Genomic DNA, 24,038 nt, shown 5'->3' with positions numbered 1-24,038 from the left:
TAACAATATACAGTCGTTGCAAGACTAGGGATGGTGGGAATGCAGGGAGGCCCTGCCCCAAGGAGGGCCCAGCTCACTGGATCTCAGGTGTCCTTACTAATTCTAACAATGTCAGCCCTACACCTACAGCTCAGATCTAAATGCCACCTAGACCAAACCGTCTGCCTCCCAGGGTCCCCTGCTCCAAGTGACTGGGACTGCAAGTAAGCAACTGTTAACCAGGAGAGAATGGAGCCTCTGGTCACCCACACGACTTCAGAGCTACCTTGACAGCTTCTGCCTGTTCATATCCAAATGCTAGCCAAGCTTGCTAGCAAAGCTGGACAGTGAGAGGACAGAGACGGTAAGAGTGCCCCTAAACGCTTCTGAGAGACCCAGGCATTGGCTCAGATTCTGGATCCCCTCTCCTTGCAGACCAGCTTCCAGCAAGGAGTCACCACTGCAGGGGGCCCATGTCAGCCCCCAGCTCCTCCTCTTCCTCCTCCTCCTCCTCCTTTAGCGGGTAGGGCTTCACAGGCCACTTCACCCTGACGGGCTCCACGTGCTCCTGCAGGCGGTGGCGCTTCATGTGGGCGTTCCGACTCTTGATCTTGTCAAACACCCTGAGGAACCACAAGGAAGAGGGTCAGACCAGGGGGAGCTTGGGAAGCCAGTCAGGCCAAAGGGTGAAGGTCCAGAGGCAAGACTGGTACCTCTCACACTCTCTGCAAGGGAACACGCCCTGGCTTTCCACACTCCCTGGGGGCTCAGGGGTACGCTTGGGGACTGCACTTGGGCTGGAGTGAAGGATAGAGTCCCTCCTGTAACTCTTGGTCTTTATCTTTAACTCAGGAGTTGGGCGGTGAGCGGGCCTCTCCCGGGGGCTGCAAGTGACCTGCAAAGGGAGTAAACATGACTTAAGACACTAATATGGGGCCATGTCCTCTGCAGGGAGACCTTCCCTTAGGAGCCTCCACCACCCTCTGACTGGACCACAGATGCCCCCAGGCCACCCCCTCATGCATCCTCTACCTTGTCTTCAGTCCTCTCTACCTCATCCAGCTCTCTCCTGCCCCTCTTTTCCAGCCCAGGAGCTCGGCCACAGTCAAACTTAACCATTTTTTTCCAGATGTAGTAGTACTCAACGCACTGTGCTACGCTCTTAGACTGGATCTAGTGGGAAGGAAGACACAGAAGCAGCCTGTGAGCAGTACCTCACATGTGAACTCCACCCTGGAAATCCCTTCCCCAACATCTCTGCCCATGGCTGGGCAAAGGCAGGGATCTTGGTCCTTCCAGTGGTGAAGGATCCAAAGTGAAGCCACATAGTAGGCATCAGCGCTAAGTCCAGCATGCTTCCTCCCTGTAGGAAGATATACAAAGGCCCACAGGGGAGGAGGCTCACTGTGACACTATAGCAAGCGACATCCCTACTCAGTGAGATTAAGACTCATTAACACAGAATGTGCTTCCTCTGTGCTGAGCTTGAGGGCACCAACTAAACAGAGCCTCAAAGCCCTCCAGGGAAAGTGACCACATGAGAAGGACAACCCTGAGTGCAGATGGAGTTGACAGCACTCAGGCCCAGCCACTTACTCTTGTGAAAATATGACTCCTGGGCTGAATATGGTGCTGCATGCCTTTGATCCTCTGGAGGCAAAGGCAGCATGATCTCTCAGAGTTCCACATAGCCTGGAGTACACAGTGAGTGACCCTGTCTTAACAAACATGATTTCTGGCCAATCAGTGGTGGCCCACACCTTTAATCCCAACATTCCAGAGGCAGAGGACAGTGGATTTCTGGGTTCAAGGCCAGCCTGGTCTACAAAGCAAGTTCCAGGACAGCCAAGGCTACACAGAAAACTCCTGTCTCAAACAAACAAACAATAACAAAAAGCCCCACCACTTCTGGAGGCAGGTGCAGTGAGTGATATGGGACTGTATATCCTAGATCTCAGCAGGCTGAGGCAGGAGGATGTGAGAGTCTGAGGCCAGCCTGGGAGACACATTGATGCCTTATATCAAGAAAGAAAGAACCTCTGGATGGTTGGGGGGAACCAAAATAGAGAGCTGAAGGTGGGACCTAGTGGTAAAGAGATTGCTTACCATGAAAGAGGATGTGGGTTCCATTCCAAGCACCAAGAGGAAGAGGAAGAGGAAGGGAGATAGGGTGGAAAGGAAAGCTGAGCTGTCCAGAAGAAAACTTTCCCAGGAAATTAATTGGCCAGTGAGCACCTCACTCCAGGACACACTTTCTCCACATGAACCTGATTGTGTTGCCACAAACTAGAAGTCAAGGCAGCATGTTCTCTGCTTAGGAAACAGCACCAAGTTGAAAGGAAATGGTATTTGAGTTCTGCTTCTGAGCAAAACAGAGCAACAGGAGCAAACTCACCTTCCAGTCACAAACAGTGAAAGGAACAGTGCTGGAAAAGACAGTGAATGCTGAGAGCAGACTTTAGACATGATGCTCACAACCACTTTATTTTATAATTGCCCAAACTGAAAACCATTAAAATGTTTACCAGCTGATAAATGGTTACATAGAACCATGGTACACCCATGCAGTATTGTTTAGCAGCAGAAAGGATGAACTATTAACAAATGCAACACAAAAACTTCAGAGTACATATGCTGAGTATAAGCAGCGAGATGGCGTGCAGAGCACATGCTGTTTGACTGCCCAAGTGATACAAAACTCCAACAAGTGCAAACTTTCTTACAAGCCAGGGCTGACCAGGAACATGGGGTGGGGGTAGGGATGGGAGTGGGGTGCACACTGGCATGTGTGATAGGCTGCCAGGAAAGGAAGTAGTACTAGGCATCACAGAGAAGTCACTCTCTTGCCTGTGATGACAACGCCAGGTTCATACATATATAAAACATACTCAGCCTTGCACCTTGCTTATGTGTAGTTTTATGTATGTCATTTTTTTAAAAACAGAAAAGAGAGCTAGGTGGTGGCAGTATACTCCTTTAATCCCAGCACATGGGAGGTAAAGGCAGGTGGATCTCTATGAGTTTGAGCCTGGTCTACACAGTGGGTGCCAGGACAGTAGAACTGTAGAACTACATAGATAGACCCTGTCTCAGGGGGAAAAAGAACAGAAGAGAGTATTAGGTTGTATGTTCAAATGTTTTTCAACACATGCACACATGGGTAAATCTGGACAGAGAAAGGCAGCAAGTGCTGAGCTGGCATGACCAGTACTTCCTGATGAGAAGCAGGGCAGTGGCAGGGTAGCCTTCTAGGGTAACAAGCTGCTTACAAGGTACTGCGTGTGCTGCAAGCAGGTGAGGGATAGCTGTGTGAGGCGGGACTCGCTGCTCTAGCCCTCTGTCATCTTACCGTCTTGTGTATCAAGTAGAAATCCTTCTTGTGGGCACAGAATGCCTTCTTGAAGAGCCTCTTCTCCATGGGGGTCCAGACGTCCGAACCTGCCAGGGATCATAGCAAGGCAGGAGAGGATTTTTCTCAAGGGACCAGTCTTTAGCACTGCCATTATGAGCATTGATGGGGTGCTAATCTCAGACGTCTTCCCAAACCCCACAAAGCCAGGGGCTCACTATCCTCATGTTTCAGAGGTGGGCAACTAGCTGGGGCCTTAGTGGTCTAACAAGGGCAGGTGGGTCCAAGCTGCCTGGCTTTTCTGTGCTCAACCTGAGCTCTATCTCCTGCCCTGGTCAGGAACACTGATCTTGCTGGAAGAATTCTGAGGGAATATGGAGCAGGGCTTGGTGGGGTTTAGTGAACTCAGGGCAGTGCTTGCTGATTTCCCCTGGAAAGAACAGGACCTCCAGGAAGGCAGGCAAAGGCCCTAAAAAGAAGGCCTAGGGGCAGAGGCAGAGGAGGAGTTTGCCGTCGGCCCTGGCAGGGACCAGCCAGGCCCCAGTATCAAGCAGCCCTCTCTCCAGTCACCTGTGTAGCGATAGTCAGCCAGCGGGTGAGTCCGAGGTTTCTGGGGTCCTCTGAGCAACAGAGTCTCCAGGGCAACCTGGAAAGACAGCAGCCATGGGTCACTCACAAGGCATGGGAATGGGGGACCACCTCCATTCCTTTCTTTCATTGAAAAAGAATGTCTCTAAAGTCATCTGGTTCAAGGCACCCTACAAGTGCTTGGTCCTTGTGCTGGTGGATAGCCTGTGGGCTCCAGACGACCTCACTAAGCATCCTTTGAATGCTATCTTTGACTTCAGAATATGACTCTTTTCATGGAGAACACAGTATGTGGGTTTATGAGGTACTACCCCACCAGAGCCTGCTGCCTAGAAGAGTGCTATCCTATCCAGCACTCCATTTTGTCTCCTCTTCTGCACTCCTGCTGGGTACTTTTTCCTTTCAGCAGTTCCTGGCCCTCACATATGAGCTACAGCAGCAGCCTTTGACTTTTTGAGACAGAACCTCATCCTGTAGGCCAGGCTGGTCTCAAACTTAGTATCCCCGGCCTTAGCCTTCCAAGTGCTGGAAGCAGAGGTGTGAGCAACCACATCCCTCAGCAATACACTTTTAGACAGTCTGTCTCTCTTAAACTATAAGCCCTGTGAGGGTATGGACTACTCTAATCCCAGCAAGGACCAGACATAGACTTTCTATGGTCTGGTACAAAATGGAAGTGAGGATTTCCATGAAGTGATGGTGGTACACACCTTTAATTCCAGCACTTAGGAAGTAGAGGCAGCTGGATCTCTAAGCCAGACTGGTCTACAGAGCAAGTTCCAGGACAGTCAGGGTGACAGAGAGAAACTCTGTCTTGGAAAACAAAAACAAAACAAGAATTTCCACTCAGAAAATCTAAAGAGTCCCCAGACGAGGACAAGAAAGTATTAAGGCAATGACAGAGCCCTGGCATGACTGACAGCCCTGGGTATTTAGCACACACATGCCACACACTGGCCCTCAGCTTGGCAGAAAGTACGGCCTAGGACTGAGCCTAGGTCTTGAACACTGATCCTCCTGCTCAGCCCCCAAACCCCTTCTCCTGGGGGAGTGGTTCTCAACCTTCCTAAAGCGGTGACCCTTTAATACAGTTCCTCATGTTGTGGTGACCCCAACCATAAAATTATTTTCATTGCTACTTCATAACTGTAATTTTGCTATTATTATGAATCATAATGCAAATATCTGTGTTTTTCAATGGTCTTAGGTTACTTCAAAAGAGTCACAACCCTCAGGTTAAGAACTGCTGTCCTAGAGGATCAATGGTTGACATACACATCCTGTGGCTGAGCACCTTTCCCTGTTCTCTCTGCTCTAGCAGCCTCAAAGGACGACAGACATAGACCTTCACCTTCCTCAGCTGAGCAGTCCAAGGCCCAGAGTGCTCAGCCCCAGGAGTGCAGAGTGCTCAAGGTCTCACCTGAACACTGCCCTGGGCATCATGCAGGCAGTGGAGGGCAAGCTCCAGGTTGGTGCCCCCTCCCGGCATCACACTGGAGCATGCCACGTTGCAGAGCTCCATCACTGTGGTCCCAGCAAAGCCCAAGAGCATTAGGAAGAAGAAATGAAGTCAGACTATGCCAGAGAAGTAACCTTCCCCATAGCACAGGGGCTCCTAGTCAACTCCCCTGTCCTTACATCCCCACAGAGGGCAGGCTGAATAAAGGGAACAAGGAGGAACCAAGGGACCCTGGCCTGGCACCCGAGATGCTGGGCTGAGGGTGCATTTCCTGGAGTTGAATGGGGAAGGAGGAGCCTTGGGATCTGACCCAAAGCCTCAGCCACCTCTGTCCTGGGTCTCTGGGTTGGTCATCACATCTCCCCATGGCTTCCAGACCAGAGAAGCTACATTCTCATCCACTCTGGCCAGTGGCCTCTCCTGCAGTTCTGGGATGTCTGCCTGAAATCTGCTTCCAACGTTGATGTGTCTGAAACAAGGACACACACAGACATTGGGATACAAAGGTGACTAAGCCAAGAAACAGCAGAGATGTATTATGCACCGTGCTCACAGCTGCAGCCTGCTCTAGGGCAGCTTGCTGCCATCTCTCAGACCTGGGGGCTGCTAATTACCTTCATTGCCCAACAGACACAGGCATGTCAGAACATTCTTCCTGTCTATGTTCTGACACTGACCACCCGTGTCCAGCCACAACCTGCAGATGACCTGGACTCCTGCACTGCACTGTCACTTCTCTGTCCAGAAACCCAGGCCCGCACAGAGGTTCTGCCCCCACCCCATGACCATCTGCATGAGCTTGGACAGAACACAGCTGAAACTTCAGACCGTCTGCTGGAGAAACCCACAGCTTCTCTATGAGTGCCTGCATCTGCCTGCCATCCCTGGGAAGACAGGTGTGGAAAAGGAAGCTCTGGAGACCAGGCTGGTGAAAGTACCCTCACTGGAAGGACGTGGGCACTAAGTGTCCCAACTCACGGTTCGATGCTGATTTTAGTGTCATCCTTCACCACACAGATGCTGAAGGAGCCATCCACTTGGTCTAGAAAACACAGAGGGAAGAGCCTCAACAAGAGTGACCTGACAGGATCCTCGGGGCCTCCTACCTGCCTTTGTGGACATGGGTGGAAACAAAACTGTACGGCCCAGGGGCAGAGAAAGACTTCTGAAAAAAGCAGAAAAGGAAACTCAGTAATTTAAAACAAAACTATTTGCCTGGCATGGTGGTGCAGAGGGCGGCAGAGACAGACAGACCTCTGTGAGTTCAAGGCCAGCCTGGTCTACATAGTGAGTTCCGGGATGGCCAGGATTACATAGAAAGACCCTGTCTCAATAACCAACCAACCATACTGGTGAGATGGCTTAGTTGGTGAAGATGCCACTAAAGTCTGAAGAGCTTAGATTAATCCTTGGGGCCCACTTGGTGGAAACAGAGAACTGACTGCTGCAGGTTGTCCCCTCACCTCACATGTACCTCTAGAAAAGACAGAGAGACAGACAGGCATAAATAAATAAATAAATAAATGTGAAAAAAACTGATAAAAATTCAGACATTAAAACAGTAAGTTAACAGGCCAGTGAGATTGCTCAGGGAGTAAAGGCAACTTTGATTCAACTGACTCTCGTAAGTTGCTTTTTGACCTCCACACGTGGCAACCATGAACATACAATTAATCATATAAGCTTTAAAAATTAAAAAAAAGAGAGAGACTTGACTTTGTCTTGATAATAATGAGAGCAAGCTTGACTTTCTTCCACATAAGCTACTGGCTTGGGTAATTGAAGCTCTCTCCCAAGGACTCCACCCCACAACACACAGCTCAAAGGCTTAACGAAATTGCAGAAGGGCCTGTGAGATGAGTCAGTGGATGAAAGTGTTTACTGCCAACCATGGTCACATGAGTTTGATCGCTAGGACCTACATGGCAGAAGGAGAGAACTGACTCCTACAAGTTGCTCTCTGACCTTCATGTGTGCCCACATGCATAAATAGATGTAAATATATGAAAATATAAAACTGTTACAATTACAAACAAATCAAGGAAGCTATGATGATGAATTCTCATCAAGAAATAACTTTAAGAGGTGGAAATACTGGTGTTCAAAAGTACAGTGACCAAAGTTATACTCAACAGGTTTAATGCATTGGTAGGGGGAAAGAGCATGCAGTGGATGCAGCAGATGGAAAAGAGAAGAGAATGGAAGATATTTAAAGAGACAATGGTAGGAGATCGCCCAGATTTGGTGAAAAACATCCAAAAAGCACTGTGATTCTAAATAAGACAAACACAAAGGCAAAGGTGAAAAGTCAAGGATTAAAATCTCAAAAGCAAAACGAGAAAAATAAAACAAAAAGCAAACCTTCTTCACCCTAGGCAGAATCCAGTAAGACTCACAGTTGACTTCTCATGAAACTGGTGGTCAGAAGACAGGGCACAGCACTGTGCTAAAATAAATGTCAAATAAGTCTTATACCAGAAAGTTAACCTTAAAAAGTAAAATGAAAGAGTCCCAGATTTCAAAAAAAATTGAGAAAAATCTGTTGCTACCAATCTTGGCTTATGAGAAATATACAGGGAGGATATTCTTCACCGTCGGGAGAAAGATAAAGAGACATCCCACAGCACAGATGGAATCTGAGCACGACAGGGAGTGAGGGAGGCCAAGCATAAGGAACCACATACTGTGACTCCATATGTTTTAAACCTTTCAAGCAGCCAAGCCCACAGAATCAGAGAGTGGATGAGCTCAGACCAAGCCTGCGCAAGAGAACAGGAAAGGAATGGTGGCAGAGAATGGAGCTCTTTCTTGGGTGAGGAAAAATATGAAAAGCCATTATAAGATGGTGATGCATGGTTCTGAATCACTGCTATGAACCACTGAACCATTATGCAGTTTAAAATGATAACTTGTGGGCTAGAGGGAGGGCTCGGGTTGCTCTTGCAGAGGACACAAGTTCAGCTTCCAGCATCCACAGGAGGTAACTCACAACTACCTATGACGTCGGCCCCAGGGGATCCATAGCCCCTATCTAAACTATACAGGCACCTGCACTCACATGTGCATATAATATTCCCAAAGACATACACACATATACATCATTGAAAGAAATTAAGCTAGGCTTGGTAGTGGACACTTTTAATCCCAGTACTTAGGAGGCAGAGGCAGGCAGATCTCTGTGAGTGTGAGGCCAGCCTGCTCTACACAGCGAGTCCCAGGCTAGCCAAGACTAGGCAATTAGACTCTGTCTCAAACAAGGTTAAACTGTAGAGTATGTGAACTATGTGCCATTAAATCTATTGTTACCTTTAAAAAGAGATCGTAAAGAGGGCTCAAGCAGTGGTGTGGCTCCACACACTAAAGTGCTGATAGATTATTGTTCAGATAATTATGAAGCATTGTAATTGCAATTTATTTTCTTTTCCTAAGTAATTTAAAGATCAGCTGCATAAGACAATGTATATTATTGGCCTGAAACATCTCGAAATGTGATATATGTTACAGTGACAGCACAAAAGAGCAAAGCTGTGCTTCTGTGGAGATGGCACAGCAGGAAGACTTCAGCTCAATCCACAGAACACCTATAGAAAAACAACAGAAAACAAAAAGCCCTGTGTGTTATGGTGCACATTTGTAATGCAGTGCTGGAGAAGCAAAACAGAGGCCCTAGTCCACTGGCCATCCAACCTGCTTTGCTCCACGAGCTTCAGGTCAGTAAAAGACCCTGTGCCAAAAGAAAGAGGCATCGGCAGTCAGGGCTGCTTTAGTCTCCACACACATGTGCACCTGTATATACATGAGCGTGCGCGCGCGCGCGCACACACACACACACACACACACACACACACACACACACACACACACACGCATCTGTGCACACATACACACGACTGCATGAACACATACAAAAGAAAAGCACCTGATGGTAATGGACCACAGCAATTACAGGAAAGACATGGAATGACAAGGAAACAAGAAAGGGTGACATACACTTTGCAGGCAGTGCTTGCTTTCTTCTATTCCCTTGGCTTCATGTGACCAGATCTATAATACTGTGTAAAATAGTAAGGACAACAGTTCAGAATGGAGTCTGCTGACACATCTGCTTAGGAAATAGCTGGAGCAGGAAAAGCCCATCAGATGGAGAGTGCAGTGTCTCTGCTCTTCACTGCCACTACATGAGTACAAATCTGAACGGATTCTGCTGAGGAAAGAGGTGTACTACACAGCAAATGGTGGCATGTGCCTGCCTTCCACCACTTGGGAGTCCCAGGTAGGAGGATGGGGAGTCCCAGGTCAGCCTGGGCTGTATAGAGATCCCATCTCAAAAGAAAAAAAAAAAAAAAAAAAAAAAGCAACACGCAAAGATATACAAGACACACACTAACAAAAATGACTGAGACAAAGTGCAACAAGACCCAAATAAATGGGAAGATGTCCCATCATGGATAGAAAGATCTACACTATTGAGGATGTTAATACTTCCCAACTTATCTACATATTAAACAGGATAACTATCAAACACCACTGATCCTAAAATTCTACAGCAATGCAATGGACCTGTGGCAGCTAACACAATCCTGGAAGACAGAAAAACACAGAAGAACTCAAATACACCTATTTGAAAGATTACCACAAATCCACAGTAGTCAAAACACTGTGCTAACAGCATAAGAATAAACAAGCCCCTTGGTGGGGAGGCCTGGCGGGCACACAGAGCGAGGGCAAACAGGTTATCAGGATGAGACCTGATAGGCTGTGGCCAGATGGTGGGGGAGGGGGGGGAGGTCCCATTCTGTCAGAGGTCTAGGGGAGGAGAATAGGGCAAAAGAGGGAGAGAGGGTGGGAACTGGAAGATACAAGCGAGGAGATAACAATCAGGATGTAATCTGAATAAATCTGAATAAATTATAACAAAAAATAAAAAGAATAAACATGCATATCAATAGAGAAATGGAGGTGTGTACTTGTGTGTGGAAGCGCACATCTATGCAGAAAAGCATGCATGTGTGTGTGTGTGTGTGTGTGTGTGTGTGTGTGTGTGTGTGTGTGTGTAGGCCACAGGTAAATGTCATGTTATTCCTCAGACATCATTCACCTTGTTTCCTGAGACAAGATCTTTCCCTGGCCTAGAACTTCCTAGGTATACAGGACTGGCTGCCAGGCAGGCTCCCTGGCTGCACCTGTCTCCCTAGTGCTGGCATACAAGTGTAGGCCACTACCCTAGCCTTAAAAAAAAACAAAACATAGGCTCTGGGGACTGAACTCAGGTCTTCATGCCTGTGTAGCAAGCCCTTCATTAGCTGAGCTGTCTCCCCAACCTTGGTCACCTGATTCTAATAAAACAATTTGCCAAAAAAACAAAACAAACAAACAAACAAAAAAACAAAAAAAACCCAACTGGATGGGAACAATCTTTTTCAGCAAATGATCCTGAAACAAGTGGAATCCAGGCCAATAATGAACTGTGATCCTCACCTCATGCGACGTCCTAAAGCTTGTTGGAAATTGACTAACGATGTAAATTTAAGAGTCAAAATTATAGCCAGGTGGTGGTGGCAAACACCTTCAATCCCTAAACTTGGGGGGCAGAGGCAGGTGAATCTCTCTGAGTTCCAGGCCAGCCTGGGGATACATAAGAGAGACCTTGTCTTGAAAAAACTAAAACCAATCCAAACAAACAAAAAAAAATTATAAATCTCAAAAAAAAAAAAAAAAAAAAAAAAAAAAAAAAAAAGATAGGAGTACTGTGGATCTAGTTACTCAAGAGGCTGAGGCAGTTGAGGTGTGAACTCAAGGCTTGCCTGGGCTGCAGAGAAAACGGAAGTGTCTCTTCATGACCCTGTGCCAGTCAACTTGTCACATATAAGACCTAGAGCACAAATGACACAAAGAGAATACACTGATCGTCTTAGCTTATAAAGAAGACACACCAACCACCAATGGGCACCCACCAAGATGCTTGGTGCCAGTAGCCATTAGGATAGCACAAATGCAAACATAGAAAGAAGCACCTTTCATCTGACAGGATGGTTAGAAAGAAGCAGTCTATAAGTGCAGACAAGGAGTAGAGGTATCAGGACTCCCCTGGCTTGTTGGTGGGAATCCAAAATGGGACAAATGCCGGGTGGGGGTGGCACACGTCTTTAATCCCAGCACTTGGGAGGCAGAGGCAGGTGGATCCCTGTGAGTTGGAAGCCAGCCTGATCTACAAATTGAGTCTAGGACAGCCAAGATTACAGAGAGAAACCCTGTCTCGAAAAACCAAAAACCAAACCAAAACAAACCAAAAAAACAAACAAACAAACAAACAAAAACACCACACCAAACAAACAAACAAGCAAAGAATAAAACCACAAAAAAAAAAACCAAAATGGGGCAAACACTTTGGCACATAGTTTGGCAGTCTCTTAGATGGCTAAATAAGAGTTTCCATGTGACCTAGAATTTCATTCTGGATATTTACACAAAAGGAATTGGTACATAGACCCCCACAGGAAGTTGTACACAAATGTTCTTACAGTGTTATTTACAATAGCCAAAAGGAAAACAATGCCTATACCTATGAACTGATGACTAAAAGGAGTAGTCCGGCCATCCAGTAGACTGCTATTCACCAATAAAAAAGAAATTCTAACACATGCTACCACCTGGTGAACCCTGAAAGCATCAGACTAAGTAAAATGGGTGGCACACAAAACGCCACACACTGTATGATATTTATATGAAATACCTAGCATAGGCAAGTCCATGGGGACAGGAAGTAGAGGAGAGGCTGCCTGAGGATGGGAGGTACATAGTGCTGTGACAATGGGAGCTGGAAGGGTGTGGCAGCTTCCAGAAGTACAGGCTTCTGGAGTGACAAAGCTCTCTAAAGATAATGTGCAGGGAAGTTCAGAACCCTGAGAGCAGCCTCCAAGCACAAGCCTGAAATAGTGAATGTACATGGCAGGCAGGCATGGTGTGTAGAGGAATGTTAATTCAGAACATGGCTGTTCTGGAAAGAGACCACATCCAAAGATCTTATAGGTCTGTGTAATCCCAGTAGAATACAAACGCCTTTAATCCAGGAGACAGGCAAACAAATCTGAGTTCAAGGCCAGCATGACATAGAAAAGCTTAGGTCAAGGTGTGGTGATACATGACTTTAATCCCCAATGAAGGTAAAGTTAGTTTATAGAAGAAAACACCCATGTTTGAAAATCAGGTCTAATTGGATGACAGAAAAGGTGATGATCAGAGAAAAACTGACAGAATAAGTTGCTCCCAACTTTCATGAAAGAGGAAAGGAAAGCTTTTTACAGAGAGAGGAGGCAGGTTTTTTTTTGTTGTTGTTGTTTTGTTTTTTTAACTAAAACAGTAATAGAGAGATGGGTTGCAGAGAGAGAACTCAGGTGAACACAGGAAAGGCCAGAAAATGAGAAGGAGCTAGAAGATGAGAGCAGATTGCTGAGTTAGTTTGAGGCCAAGCAGAGCAATTCCAGGCTGAGAGAGAAGCCAGATTAAATAAGCCAGCTGAGAGTTTGAGCCAGAACAGCTGAGCTGAACCAGCCAACCCAGAGTTCAGAAAGAACAAGTAAGGGTGAGCTTATGAGCAGTGAGTCTCATAGGCTGAAAACACTCTAGGCCTAGGTTAGATTGCTAGAGGCTAGAAGCTTCCAGGATTAGGCCTAGGTTAGCAGAAGGAGGCAGTGAGCCTCCCAGACAACAACTGACACAGGAGAATAAAAGCTACTTTTACAATGGTGTATGTCTCTGTCTCCAAACAGTGCTTATAAAAATGAACAGAAGGGTGATCAGACTGAATGGCCTCTGTGTGTTCTTTCTGACTGTTAAAACAAAAACAAAAACATCTAGAAGGTTCTGGTCCAGGAATTGTCTTGGTATATTTCTGAGTAACACTGATTCTGCCTGAACAGGCACATACAAGGCTACAAAGAATGGCTGGAGCAGATAGCACAAAATAGGAGAAGAGGCTCACTCTCTGGAACAGAGTCCCTTTCTTGCCGCACTCACCAAGCACAGGACTGATGAGGTGGGGCCCAGCCCGGGATGTGGAACAGAGCGTGTTGAAGTACAGCCCGGAACCCTCACGGATGGGGCTGAGCATGGGCGGCGGTGTGTAGGGGGAGCACTGAAACAAGCCCTTCAGGAGGTGGTCCACCAGGAACACAGGAGGACGCGGGCAGCTCTGGCGGCACCCTCCTGGGCCTGGCTCCCCAAGGGCAGAGGGTGCAGGAGGGGCAAACAGGGCTTTGGGTTGGGGCCGCTTCTTCCGCTTTCTGTACTGGCTGCTCTCCTTGCTGTCTCTCTCTTCCCCGTCTTTTTCTTGTCCCTGAAGAAGAGAGGACAGCACCACAGGTGTCACCCGAGGCCACCTGTTATACCAACTCAGTCTTCTGCTGGTTCAGGGATGGGAAAATGGGGTTGGCCATGGGGACAGAGGGAAGCAGGACGTGTTTGCCTGCCAAGGTCATACCCAGGACTTAGCACAGGAGGTTGAGTAGAACCTTCTGCTCACAGCCCAGCCCCACCTGAGCCAGAGCTGACTAGCATACTCAGTATGGTGGTGTCCTGAGGCTCAGAGCCTCCTCATAAAGTCATATAGGGATGCATGGGGACAGTTCAGTGGTTCAAGTGACAAACATTCTAAGAGCGAGGGCCAGATACAGGGTGTATCGGTGTATGCCTTTAATCTCAGAACATAGAAGGCAGAGCCAAGTGGGTATCTATGAATTCAAGGCTAGTCCAGTCAATATAGCAAGTTCCAGGTAAGTCAAGGCTATAAGACCCTTCCTCCAAAACCAAATTAAAAAAAAAAACAGAAAACAAGAAAAATATGTATAAAGAGGGAAAAAAGAGCAGAGGCTGGAGACACTGTAGTATGGTGAAACAAAATAAGAAATGTATTCTCCCAGATGCCTGAAGCTCTTAGGAGACCACAGTGGCCTAGCACTGACACCACAGAAACTTCAGTCCAGGGTCCAGCAATAAAGAGATGGGCTTCAAAGACCCATCACTGCAGTCACAAGGACCTTTCACAACTTGCACTGTCCTTCCTACCAGCCTTCCTCTCCTCCCAGGTCTTAGCTCTGACATGCCTTCCTGCCCCCACTCCCCCCCCCACCTCCCTCAGTTCCTTCTTCCCCCACATCCCAGGCCTGTAAGCTCTGGGTCGTTGCTGACTAGGTTCAGCACCTGGGGTTTCAAGGTGGTAGCTGTCACCTTGTTACCAGCACTCACATCATTAGGCTTGAGATGGGCTCAGCCAGTGTTGACTGTAGGTGCAAACCACGGCTTCTAGAGTGAGGAATTCTGAGTGCTTGTGGTTTGGGGATTTCCCAGGACTTCCACAGCAGGTGGGAAACAGCAGAACAACCACCTTGGTTGTGTTCTCCGGCTGTGGCTATGCTTTCCAAGAACATTTTGGCTTTTGGGGGAGGACCTATCCTCAGTAGGTATCAATGCTTAGGAGTTGGCAATTCTTAAGGTAAAGAGTAGCCAGGGAGAAGAAGCTGCTCCTGATGACACAGAAAGGCCATGAAGCTGGTGCAAGGGCCAGCAGGGCTGTGGCAGGCCTGCACAGATGGCCTGGCCCTCATGTCACCCTCCATCCCTGCCAGGATGCTGCTTTTAACCTGAGATGGATGGCACTGTCTCTTCATCTGTTCCACAAAGCCTGTCCAACCCTGTACCACAGAAGCCACCACTTGTTCCTTCACCTGCTGCTCCTGCTTCCCCCGAGGTGATGGCCACTGGTCACTGTGGAAACACATGTGGCTGCTCAGTCCTTTCTCGGTGTAAAACATCTGGCTGCAGTTCTTGCACACGAAAGTACTCTTTGACTCCAACCAGTCTGTGGGAGCCCCATTTGGCTGATGGCTGTGGATAGAGAAGGCATGGGGGGAAGAATGGCAATTGAGTCCCTAGCTCTGACTGCTGCTTTGTTGCTTCTTTTCTGTTTTGTTTTACTTCTGTTGTTGTTGTTGTTTTGGTTTGGTTTGTTGTCGTTTTGGTTTGCTGCATGTAATCCCAATTCACTGATAACCATTATTAAACAATAAAAATGGAAGACCATACTCAACTTCTCTGCAGGGCTGGAGGCATTTGGCTCTCTCACTCAAGATAGTACAGAGAAGCCAAAGGACTCGCCAGGGGCAGTGCCTTGGTGGGCACGACGGCTTCTGAACTTACCATGCACCTGCCACGCTCTCTTCTTTCACTGGATGGGGGAGCCTGTAGATGTTTCCGCCCTGGAGATGAGAAGACATCTGAGCCAGCAGAGCCCAGACAAGGGAACAAGGAAGGAAGCACTGGGGAAGCCTGCATGATGGTGCACTGGGCTGTGGGGTCTTGGGTTTGACACCAAAGCAGAGCAGAAAACACAACAGACACACTGGACTCATTAAAACCAAAAACTTCAACCCAAGTATTCACACATAAGATGAAAAGACAGCTCACACCAGGGAAGAAAGCACTTGTAAGTCACATGTCTGATGTACATACAGAACACACACACACACACACTCCTTGCAAGTCAGTAAGACAGCAGTTCATGAGGGATGCTTATGCTTATAAGCACATGCTGATGCTATACCATCAGCCGTGTCAGAGCATGACAGCGTCAACACAGGCAAACACCACTGTGTACCCTAAAGTGACTGTGACAGCAAAGTGCATGGAGAAACCAGGGCACGTGTGCACATCAGGGGCACTGGTAAACAGGGCTGCTCTCTACAATGAGGTCTGGCTACTTAAACATTGAGCAAGAGACTCTGTGGAATCTGGTGATTCTAGTCTTAGGGTCTAGCCAAGAGAACAAAAACATGCACCCACACAAAAGCTGTACCCAGCCTTCCCAGCAGCTCACTCACAAAGGCCAAAGAGTGGAAACAGTCCACTAATTAATGGCCAAATAAAATCTGGTCTGTCTAGCCACTGGACTATTGCTCAGTCAGAAAAAGGGATGGAGTAAGGAAGGCAGCAAGATGGCTCAGACAGAAAAGGCATTTGCTGTCAAGTCAAATGATCTGAGTTTGTCTTTGGAACCCATGTGGTGGAAGGAGAAAACCAGTTACCATAAGCTGTCCTCAGTTCCACATAGCTCTGTGACATGCTTATGATCCTAATAATACCTGCCCTCCTCCTACAAAAAAAATTGTGTCGAGTATGGTGGCACAGGTCTCTAATGTTAGCACTCAGGGGAAGGCAGAGGCAGACTGATCTCTGTGAGTTCAAGGCCAGTTTTGTCTTCACAGCAAGTCCCAAACCAGTTAAAGCTACATAATGATACTCTGACTCTAAGTAAATGTAAAAATTGTTTTTATTTCTTTAAAAAAAATAATGAAGCACTGGCAGAAGCGCCACATGGATGGAACTTAATTATATGATACAAACAGGCAACGCCAGACACAAACCACCACACAACGTTTGACTCTACTAACAGGAAATGTCCAGAGCAGACATTACATGGAGACAGAAGGTTTGTGGATACCCAGGGCTGGAAGGATAATGGTAGAGGGACGAAAAGACTCGGGTGATTACTAAGGGATGCAGGGTATCTTTTGGGAGTGGTGAAGTGTCAGGCCAACAATAATTGTTGTGTAAGCTTGTGACTATACCAAGTCTGCCAAAGCGCAAACTTTGAAAGGGTTCATTATACAGCATTTGGCTAACAAAGATGTAAATGTTTACAAAGTGGTAGCTGTGAGATGGAGGGAACGATGCTGGTCTCACTGAGAGGAGTGGCTAAGTGCCCAGAGCAGATGGTCACTGCATCATGCACAAAGAACCCAGGTTCTGTGCATGCACATGCCTATGTAATGCACAGCCATCCCATGTAGTTAACAGCGAAGAGAGGAGACCTGTGCTTTTATGCCCTCTCAAGAGCTGAAGGAGGGAAATCTAGGCGGAAGTAGGAGGCAAAGGAAATCAGGGAGGATAGCTTAATGAGCAAGAGCGATGGATCAGTGCTTCTCTTTGTAAATCACATCTGAGAACTCACTGCACAGTTAACCAGTGCTATAAACCGAAGGACTTACACACAGCCCACAACACGATAGAGGGGTACAAATACCTGGATTCTGTTGAAGATTGTCAGCTTGGACTTCATGTCCCGGGGAGGATCTGCCAGAGGCCCAGCCGAAGAGAAGGAGGCCATGGCCACCTGGCTGGGAGAAGCTGCACAGCACACATCCATCTTCATTTTCTCCTTCCGGAAACCCGAGAATCTCTGGGCCCTGGTGTGGCCTGAGAAGAGCCTGTAGCCTCCACCTCGGGGACAGGCTGGGCCCTTTTCAGCTCTCATAGGCCCTGAAGCCAAGCCATTCTCAGCTTGCCCCTGTTTCCCAACCGGCTGGGTTCCAGCTGGCTCATCTCCACCTAACTGGGACTGCCGTGAGCCTGCACTGGGGAGAATGTCCCCCAGGTCCAAGGTTCCTTTAGCCAACGAAGAGCTGTCTGGATTCCGGGAGGGGTGCAAAGCTGGCCCTGTGAGGGACGGTGGTGCAGAGGCTACTTTAGGGCCTCCTTTTGTGTCTCGTCTCGGGCCACCAGGAGATGTTTCTCTGGACACTGCAGGTATGGTTTTCCTCCTGCGGACTGGGGATCCCTCTGGCTCTGAGTGTCCAGGGCCTATCTGGAAAGACTCAACAGTGGGTACTGGTGGAAGGGCCTGTGGTGGCCATGGCCCCTGCAATGGCTTCAGGGCTGACTGCTTGCCCTCAGGCCCTGGTCTTTGGGCTGAGGCTGTAGCTACTTGGGTGTGGGAAAAGATCCGCTGGGACTTGGCAATCATCTGGAGCACCTGCATCTGTTCATGGCTTACCAGAGACTCTTGTGACTTCATGAACAGCTGCCGGAAGAGGGGCGTGGCATCTGAGGGGAGCCCACCTGAGTTCTGTGCATCTTGGAGGCCAAGTTCAGTGGGGCTCTGCCACGGGAATGACTCACAGTCCGGTTTGCTCTTCTTGGGAGCCCAGCTGTCATCTTCCCCAGCAGTCTGCCGGACGTCATTGGAGGCCTCACCAGGTGCCTTCAGGAGTGCAGGAGGAAATGGTAGCAGGTCCTCCTGGTTGGTACCCAGGCTGGGTGAAGGCTCTACTGTGGTGGGAGTGCTGCTGGGCCCAGAGGCCCCCTCAGAGCCCTCCCGGGATGGCACTGCAGAGGGCTTGTGGACCATAAACACATTGCTGCCTTTGTTCTTGGGACAGCCAGGCAGGTTCCGGAGCCATTGGAAGTTATGGCTGGAAGGCTGGGATCCTGAGGGGACTGAGTGGCCTCGAAAGAGAGGCAGGCAGGCAGGCAGAGAGCTGCCCTCTGGCCAGCCCTCCAGGGAGGATGGCCTTTGAATCCGTGGAGACTCTGACTCCAACTCTGACTCTGGCGGGTCAGGGGCACTGTTCTCAGCTGCCCTTGACTGGACAGCTGTGAACACGTCAGTGGTAGGTTCCTTCCGTTGGGGATGAGTTTCCTCAGGAATCTCAGAGCCCAGGCTTCCTGGAGCCACTGGGGTGCTGGCCACTGTACACAATGATGGCCCCAGTGAGGCAGGGCAGGCACAGGCCGAGCTCCTTGCTTCAGTATCAGCAGGCCCCACTGCTGGGCCAGGAGAGGGGATCTTCTGGTGGACGATGCTGCTTACAATACAGCGAAGGAGGTCTCTGTTGGGCAAGACAGAACCAGGGGACCTAGCTTCTGGGGGCCCCAGGGACCTCAGGCCACTGGGTGGAGGTTGGTTGGCCACATCATGGTTGTGGGTTGGGTCCCCATAAGCCTCCTCTTCTGGTGGGGCCTCCTTCAGGATGCATACTCCATGTTGGACCTCATAGTGTCGGCGCAGTGAGCGGTAGTCACAGTAGCTCTTGCTGCAGCCCTGCTCGATACACACAAAGGGCTTGGTCTTCTGGTGGGTGAGCATGTGCCCCGTCCTGCAGTGAGACATGGAAGGGAGGTCACCTGGCAGACCCCACACCTCAATACAGGAACTGCTTGAATCCCCTATTCTGTCTAACCAACTGGGATTCACTTTCCTGCTCTCAACACCAACAAACACTGTGGGGAAAAAATAAATCCCATGGAAGCCAGGCCAGGTTTCCCCAAAGTGGGTTCAGACGAGACAACAGTTCTCTAGCGGTGAGCTCTGGGACCTGAGCACAGCAGAGATGTGTTAAAGCATGTGAGCACACCCCCCCCACACACACTACTCTGTGGAGGTTCACAAAGCATGGGGTAGAGGGTGTGTGTTTAACCTTTGCTTTCATATAGCTCCACCAGCATTCCTGAGAAGCAGAGCTCTGCAGAACACATTTGAGGAAATGCCAATCTGGACTATCTATGGTGACATCATCCTCACTTCAGCAAAGATACCAACTTACAGTTAATAAAACCTTCCTAGAGTCAAAAGACCAGTGTGTCAATTATCTGTGCAAGTGTAAATGCATGTAAATGTATGTTGTGTCTACTCATTGTTATGTGGACAATAAAAGAGCCAACAATGAGCCCTTGCCCTCAGGCTCCTTGACAGTCTAGCTTTGGACAATCTCTGTGTGTGGCTGGGACATTTTAATGACGACTGTCTTTCTACAAAGAGTGTCCATGGTCTTGTGAGGGAGGAAAGGACTCGGAAGACCTAAGCACTAGACCTAGAAGGAAATGACCAATGCCTGGGGTGAGGCTGGGCTGGAGGGTAAAGAGAGAGTAGACTCATCAAAGCCTCCTCCTACAGCCAGCCCCCTAGCTAGGCACTGTCCTCTCCCACCCTTGGGGCTCCCAGCAACAAAAACATTATTCTCAAGACATTAACATCAGGGGGACTTTGCACTATACTTTCATACTGGCTTTTCGGTAAAATCTTCAGGGACTGCAAACCCGCTGTCCTCAGACACCTGCCAGGGACTTAGGGCTTCTCTTTACCAAGATGGTCAAACTCATTTGTATTGTTTTTCTCATGTAGCCCAGGTGGGCCTCACACTTGCTATGTATGTAGTTGAGGCTGGCCTTGGCCTCTTGCTCCTCCTGCCTCTACCTCCCCAGGGTGCCATCGTGCCTACAAACAGGCATGAATTTCCTCAATAGTGTAAATGTTGAGGCTCAGTAAAGAGACCTGCCCCCAAACAGTCTTAGTGTGAACAGAACAGATCACAGGACAGGGAACACACATCTGGGAGCACAGAAATGGGGCTCAACAGAGAACAGGACGGGTAGACAAGAAGGTGGAAGGACAGGGGCATGCCCTCCTGCCTGCCTCTGACCAGACTCTTGACATACAGGTGGTCCTGGCGCTTGAAGGCTTTGCTGCAGACTTTGCACACATGCTTCCTCTCCTGGCTGTGCGTCAGGTAATGCTTGCTCAGGGAACTGGCACTGCTGAACACTTTCCCGCACAGGCTGCAGTCCAAGAGCGGGTTCTGAGGTGAGCTGTGCTGCCGCTTGCCCTTCCTTGTACTCCCAGTGGCCCTGCCTCCTTCGTCAGCTTCTTTAGGCACCTTGAGTGCACCCAGCCCTAGGTCTAAACGAATGGAGAAAGCACAGGTTATGCTGAACTAGAGTATGAGAGTGCTAAAGCAATACAGACCCTTAGCACACAGCCCTGTCCAAGTTGCCTGAGGCTCTCAGCAGCTCTGCATGGGCAGAAGAGCAGGGTTAGCTGGAAGCGACCAAGGTCTAGACCAAGTCGTATCTATAGGGCTGTACCTGGGCTTGGTGCAAGAAGTGAAGGTCTGGAGATGGCACCAGGCTGAGCTTTTTGGGCAGCAGCATGACCAGGCAAGCAGGACTAGAAACTGACCTACCCTGTCACTGACACTCACATGAGGTCTATCTAGAGCTGCATTATGCAAACCCAAGAAAAACTGTTCCCCTGGGTACTCACCCATCTGGCTCTGCTCTTGGGTTCTCAGCTTTTTTTTTTTTTTTTTTTTTTTAATTTACCTGCTTTTTCTTGTAAAGCATTAGAAAAGTAACACTCTGACAAAAGAGCTTAAAGGTTGGTGCTTTATTTGTGCTCTCTCTCTCTCTCTCTCTCTCTCTCTCTCTCTCTCTCTCTCTCACACACACACACACACACACACACACACACACACACACACACACACCTCTTCCTCTTCCAGTACCCACTTCTCAGTCTAGATCCCTAGGATTAATGCTTGCCTTCCTTTAGAAGTTGGGAACAATTCCAAAGTAGGCCAAAAGCCTCCTGCAGAAGAAGAGACTTTTGTTTTTCTTTCTTTCCTCCCTTCCCTTTAGTTTAGCATGTTTGTTTTTGGAGACAGGGTCTTCCTATGTAGCTCCAGGTGGCCTCAAATTTGTACTATTCCTCGTGCGTTTGTCTTTTACATGCTTCTACATGGGATTATGAGCATGCATCACCATGCCCAGCTAAGGAGAACTTTCCCAGCCAGTGCCAGCAGATTCAATCTCTGGCTGGCTGCAGGAACTGTAGGTGCTCTGTGCACGAGCTGCCTCACCTTGTAAGGAGGTCTGGGATTCAGAGTCTGCATACTCTTCCAGAAGCTTCACAGAGTCGCTGTCCTTTCCTGAGTACAGGGACAGGGTGTCCAGATTGTCCTCCAGCACCTCACTGGGCATATCTGATGAGAGACTGGGGTCAAGGTCCAAACCGCTTAGGCCAGCATAGAGCAGGTCCCGAGTACTAGGGCCCAGTTCCCGTGTGCTGGGGCCCAGGTCCCGGTTGAGTGTGTCACTGCAGTTGAGCCCTTGACTCTCAGAGGAGGGGACGTGCCCTTCTGATGGAAGGGCCCCCTCTTCCTCAAGGCTGTATGGTTCCATGGCTTTCCACTGCCAGGTCCTGGCCAGAGCCCGTCTCCAGACAAGCAAGGCTGTGTCCAGAGTCAGGAAGGGGAGAGCCCTTGCTGGCAGCTAGCTCCTGAAAATGAACAAGGAGGAGTCAGAATTAAGAGGTGGTAGATGTGGTGGGCAGAGTGTAGACTTGGAAATGGGGTAGCCCAAATGGATCTGTTCTTTGCTGTTTAACAGCTGCACAACCTTGTCAAGTCCCATGAGCCTTGTTTCCTCATCTGTCAACTGGACAGAAAAATAGCACATGGTGGGCTACAGAGTCCTCTCCCTCCAGCTATAAACATCAGAAAGATAAGATAGACTTTAATGTGTGTCCAGGCGGAACAGACAAGCAAGGAAAACCCCAAGTGCCAGCAACAAGAAAACTCAAAGCTAGAAGTGCAGGTCTGGGAAATTGAGGGCCAGGTTTAAGACTGGGGCTGCTAATCCACTTGTCCCATATGGCCAGGAGACACATGCTATGTGTGTAAAACAGCCTAGACTGGCAAAGTCTCATACAAAAAAGTAAGTATATGAGTTTTATATAAATTAAATGAGACCTGGCATGGTAGCACATGCCTGTAATCCCAGCACTCGGGGAAGCAGGTCTACAAAGCAAGTCCAGGACAGACAAGGCTACAGAGAGAGAACCCTGTCTCGAACTCCCACCCCCAAAATGTTGACGTCAGGCTGCAATGTGGCTCAGTTAGTAGAATGCTTACCTAGCACACACAAAGTTTTAGGTTCCACCCAGCACCACATAAGCCAGGTACGCTTGTAGTCCCAGCACTTGGGAGATGAAATCAATATATTCTTGGCTACATAGACAGATTGAGGCTAGCTTGTGTTTCATGAGATACTGTCTCAACTGTCCTCCAAACATGCTTCCCAAAAAAGGAATAAAAGAGAAGGTATCACTAACTGCCTTCCCCAACTCCAAAAAAAAAAAAAAAAAAAAAAAAGATTATAAGGAACTACTATGAAGAACTGTGTTTAGCCGATGCATTCGCACTGAAGATAAGCTACAATACACACCCATTACCTTAGTCATCCAACTCAAATACAAAAAAACAAAACAAAACAAAACAAAAAACCCAATGAGAAAATTCCTAGGAATAGACAAATCACCAAAACTCACCCAAAGAGAAGAAAACATGTGACTGATCCTATAACAAATAAAAAGATTAGGGGGAGATATGCTGTGGTGTCCAACTATACTCATAGCATGCCCCAGGCTGAATGGAAAAAGCCCTTGAATCTAGGCGTTCAAGACTGGCCTGGAAAACACAAGTGGGAAGAGAAGAAAAGAGAACAGGGTTGGGGGAGGGGAGGAAAAGAGGCATGGAGAGAGAAGAGATATGGAGAGGGGAGGTAAGAAGAGAAGAAATAGAGAAAAGAAAGGAGGGGGTAGAAAATACTGAATTCAAATACTTCCCACCTATCTTTTTTTTTTTTTAAAGACTTATTTTTTTAGTATATAGTGTTCTGTCTGCATGTAACAGCTGCAAGCCAGAAGAGGGCAGCAGATTTCATTGTAGATGGCTGTGAGCCATCATGTGGTTGCTGGGAATTGAACTCAGGACCTTTGGAAGAGCAGGCAGCACTCTTAACCTCTGAGCCATCTCTCCAGCCCCTTCCCACCTATCTTATCACAGAAACACCAAAAAATTAATATCATCATGCAGTAGTGGCACATGCCTGTAATCCCAGCACTCAGAGGAGGTAGAGGCAGTCAGATCTCTGTGAGTTTGAGAACAGTTTACTACAGAGAGAGTTCCAAGACAGCCAAAGCTACACAGAGAAACTCCTGTCTCAAAAAACCAACAAAACAAAAACCTTTATCAAAACTCTCAGTAATGGTGAAAG

The 24,038-nt window shown here is 48.3% G+C and overlaps 1 protein-coding gene across 2 annotated transcripts; it reads right to left on the bottom strand.

Annotated features, from left to right (window-relative positions):
- Positions 1-359: 359 nt before the first annotated feature.
- Znf541 (zinc finger protein 541) lies at positions 360-22,163 on the bottom strand. 2 transcript variants are annotated; one of them, XM_051161920.1, is made up of 14 exons: positions 21,842-22,163; positions 20,643-20,883; positions 17,452-19,303; positions 15,570-15,628; positions 14,907-15,257; positions 13,392-13,753; positions 6,354-6,417; positions 5,702-5,844; positions 5,337-5,440; positions 3,899-3,974; positions 3,329-3,417; positions 1,012-1,152; positions 693-874; positions 360-602 (listed from the first exon to the last, which is right to left on the bottom strand). In XM_051161920.1, exons 1-14 carry the CDS (start codon positions 22,161-22,163, stop codon positions 434-436), a joined length of 4,155 nt encoding a protein of 1,384 aa, XP_051017877.1. In that variant the 3' UTR covers positions 360-433. The 2 variants fall into 2 exon arrangements, with proteins under 2 accessions (XP_051017877.1, XP_051017878.1); XM_051161921.1 differs by having other exon boundaries at positions 13,392-13,710; positions 15,098-15,257.
- Positions 22,164-24,038: the final 1,875 nt, after the last annotated feature.

The sequence above is a fragment of the Acomys russatus genome, chromosome 19 (genome assembly GCF_903995435.1).
Source record: "Acomys russatus chromosome 19, mAcoRus1.1, whole genome shotgun sequence".
NCBI classification, from domain to species: domain Eukaryota; kingdom Metazoa; phylum Chordata; class Mammalia; order Rodentia; family Muridae; genus Acomys; species Acomys russatus.
Note: the sequence above shows the minus strand (reverse complement) of the source record. Positions and strands in the feature narration are given on the sequence as shown.

Coding starts and splice junctions, on each gene's coding strand:
- Znf541 (XM_051161920.1), bottom strand. CDS start 22,163: ATGGAACCATACAGCCTTGAGGAAGAGGGGGCCCTTCCATCAGAAGGG. Junction 15,629..17,451: donor CAATCTTCAACAGAATCCAG/GTATTTGTACCC, acceptor TCTCATCTCCAG/GGCGGAAACATCTACAGGCT. Junction 13,754..14,906: donor ACCAGCTTCATGGCCTTTCT/GTGTCATCAGGA, acceptor TTGGTATAACAG/GTGGCCTCGGGTGACACCTG.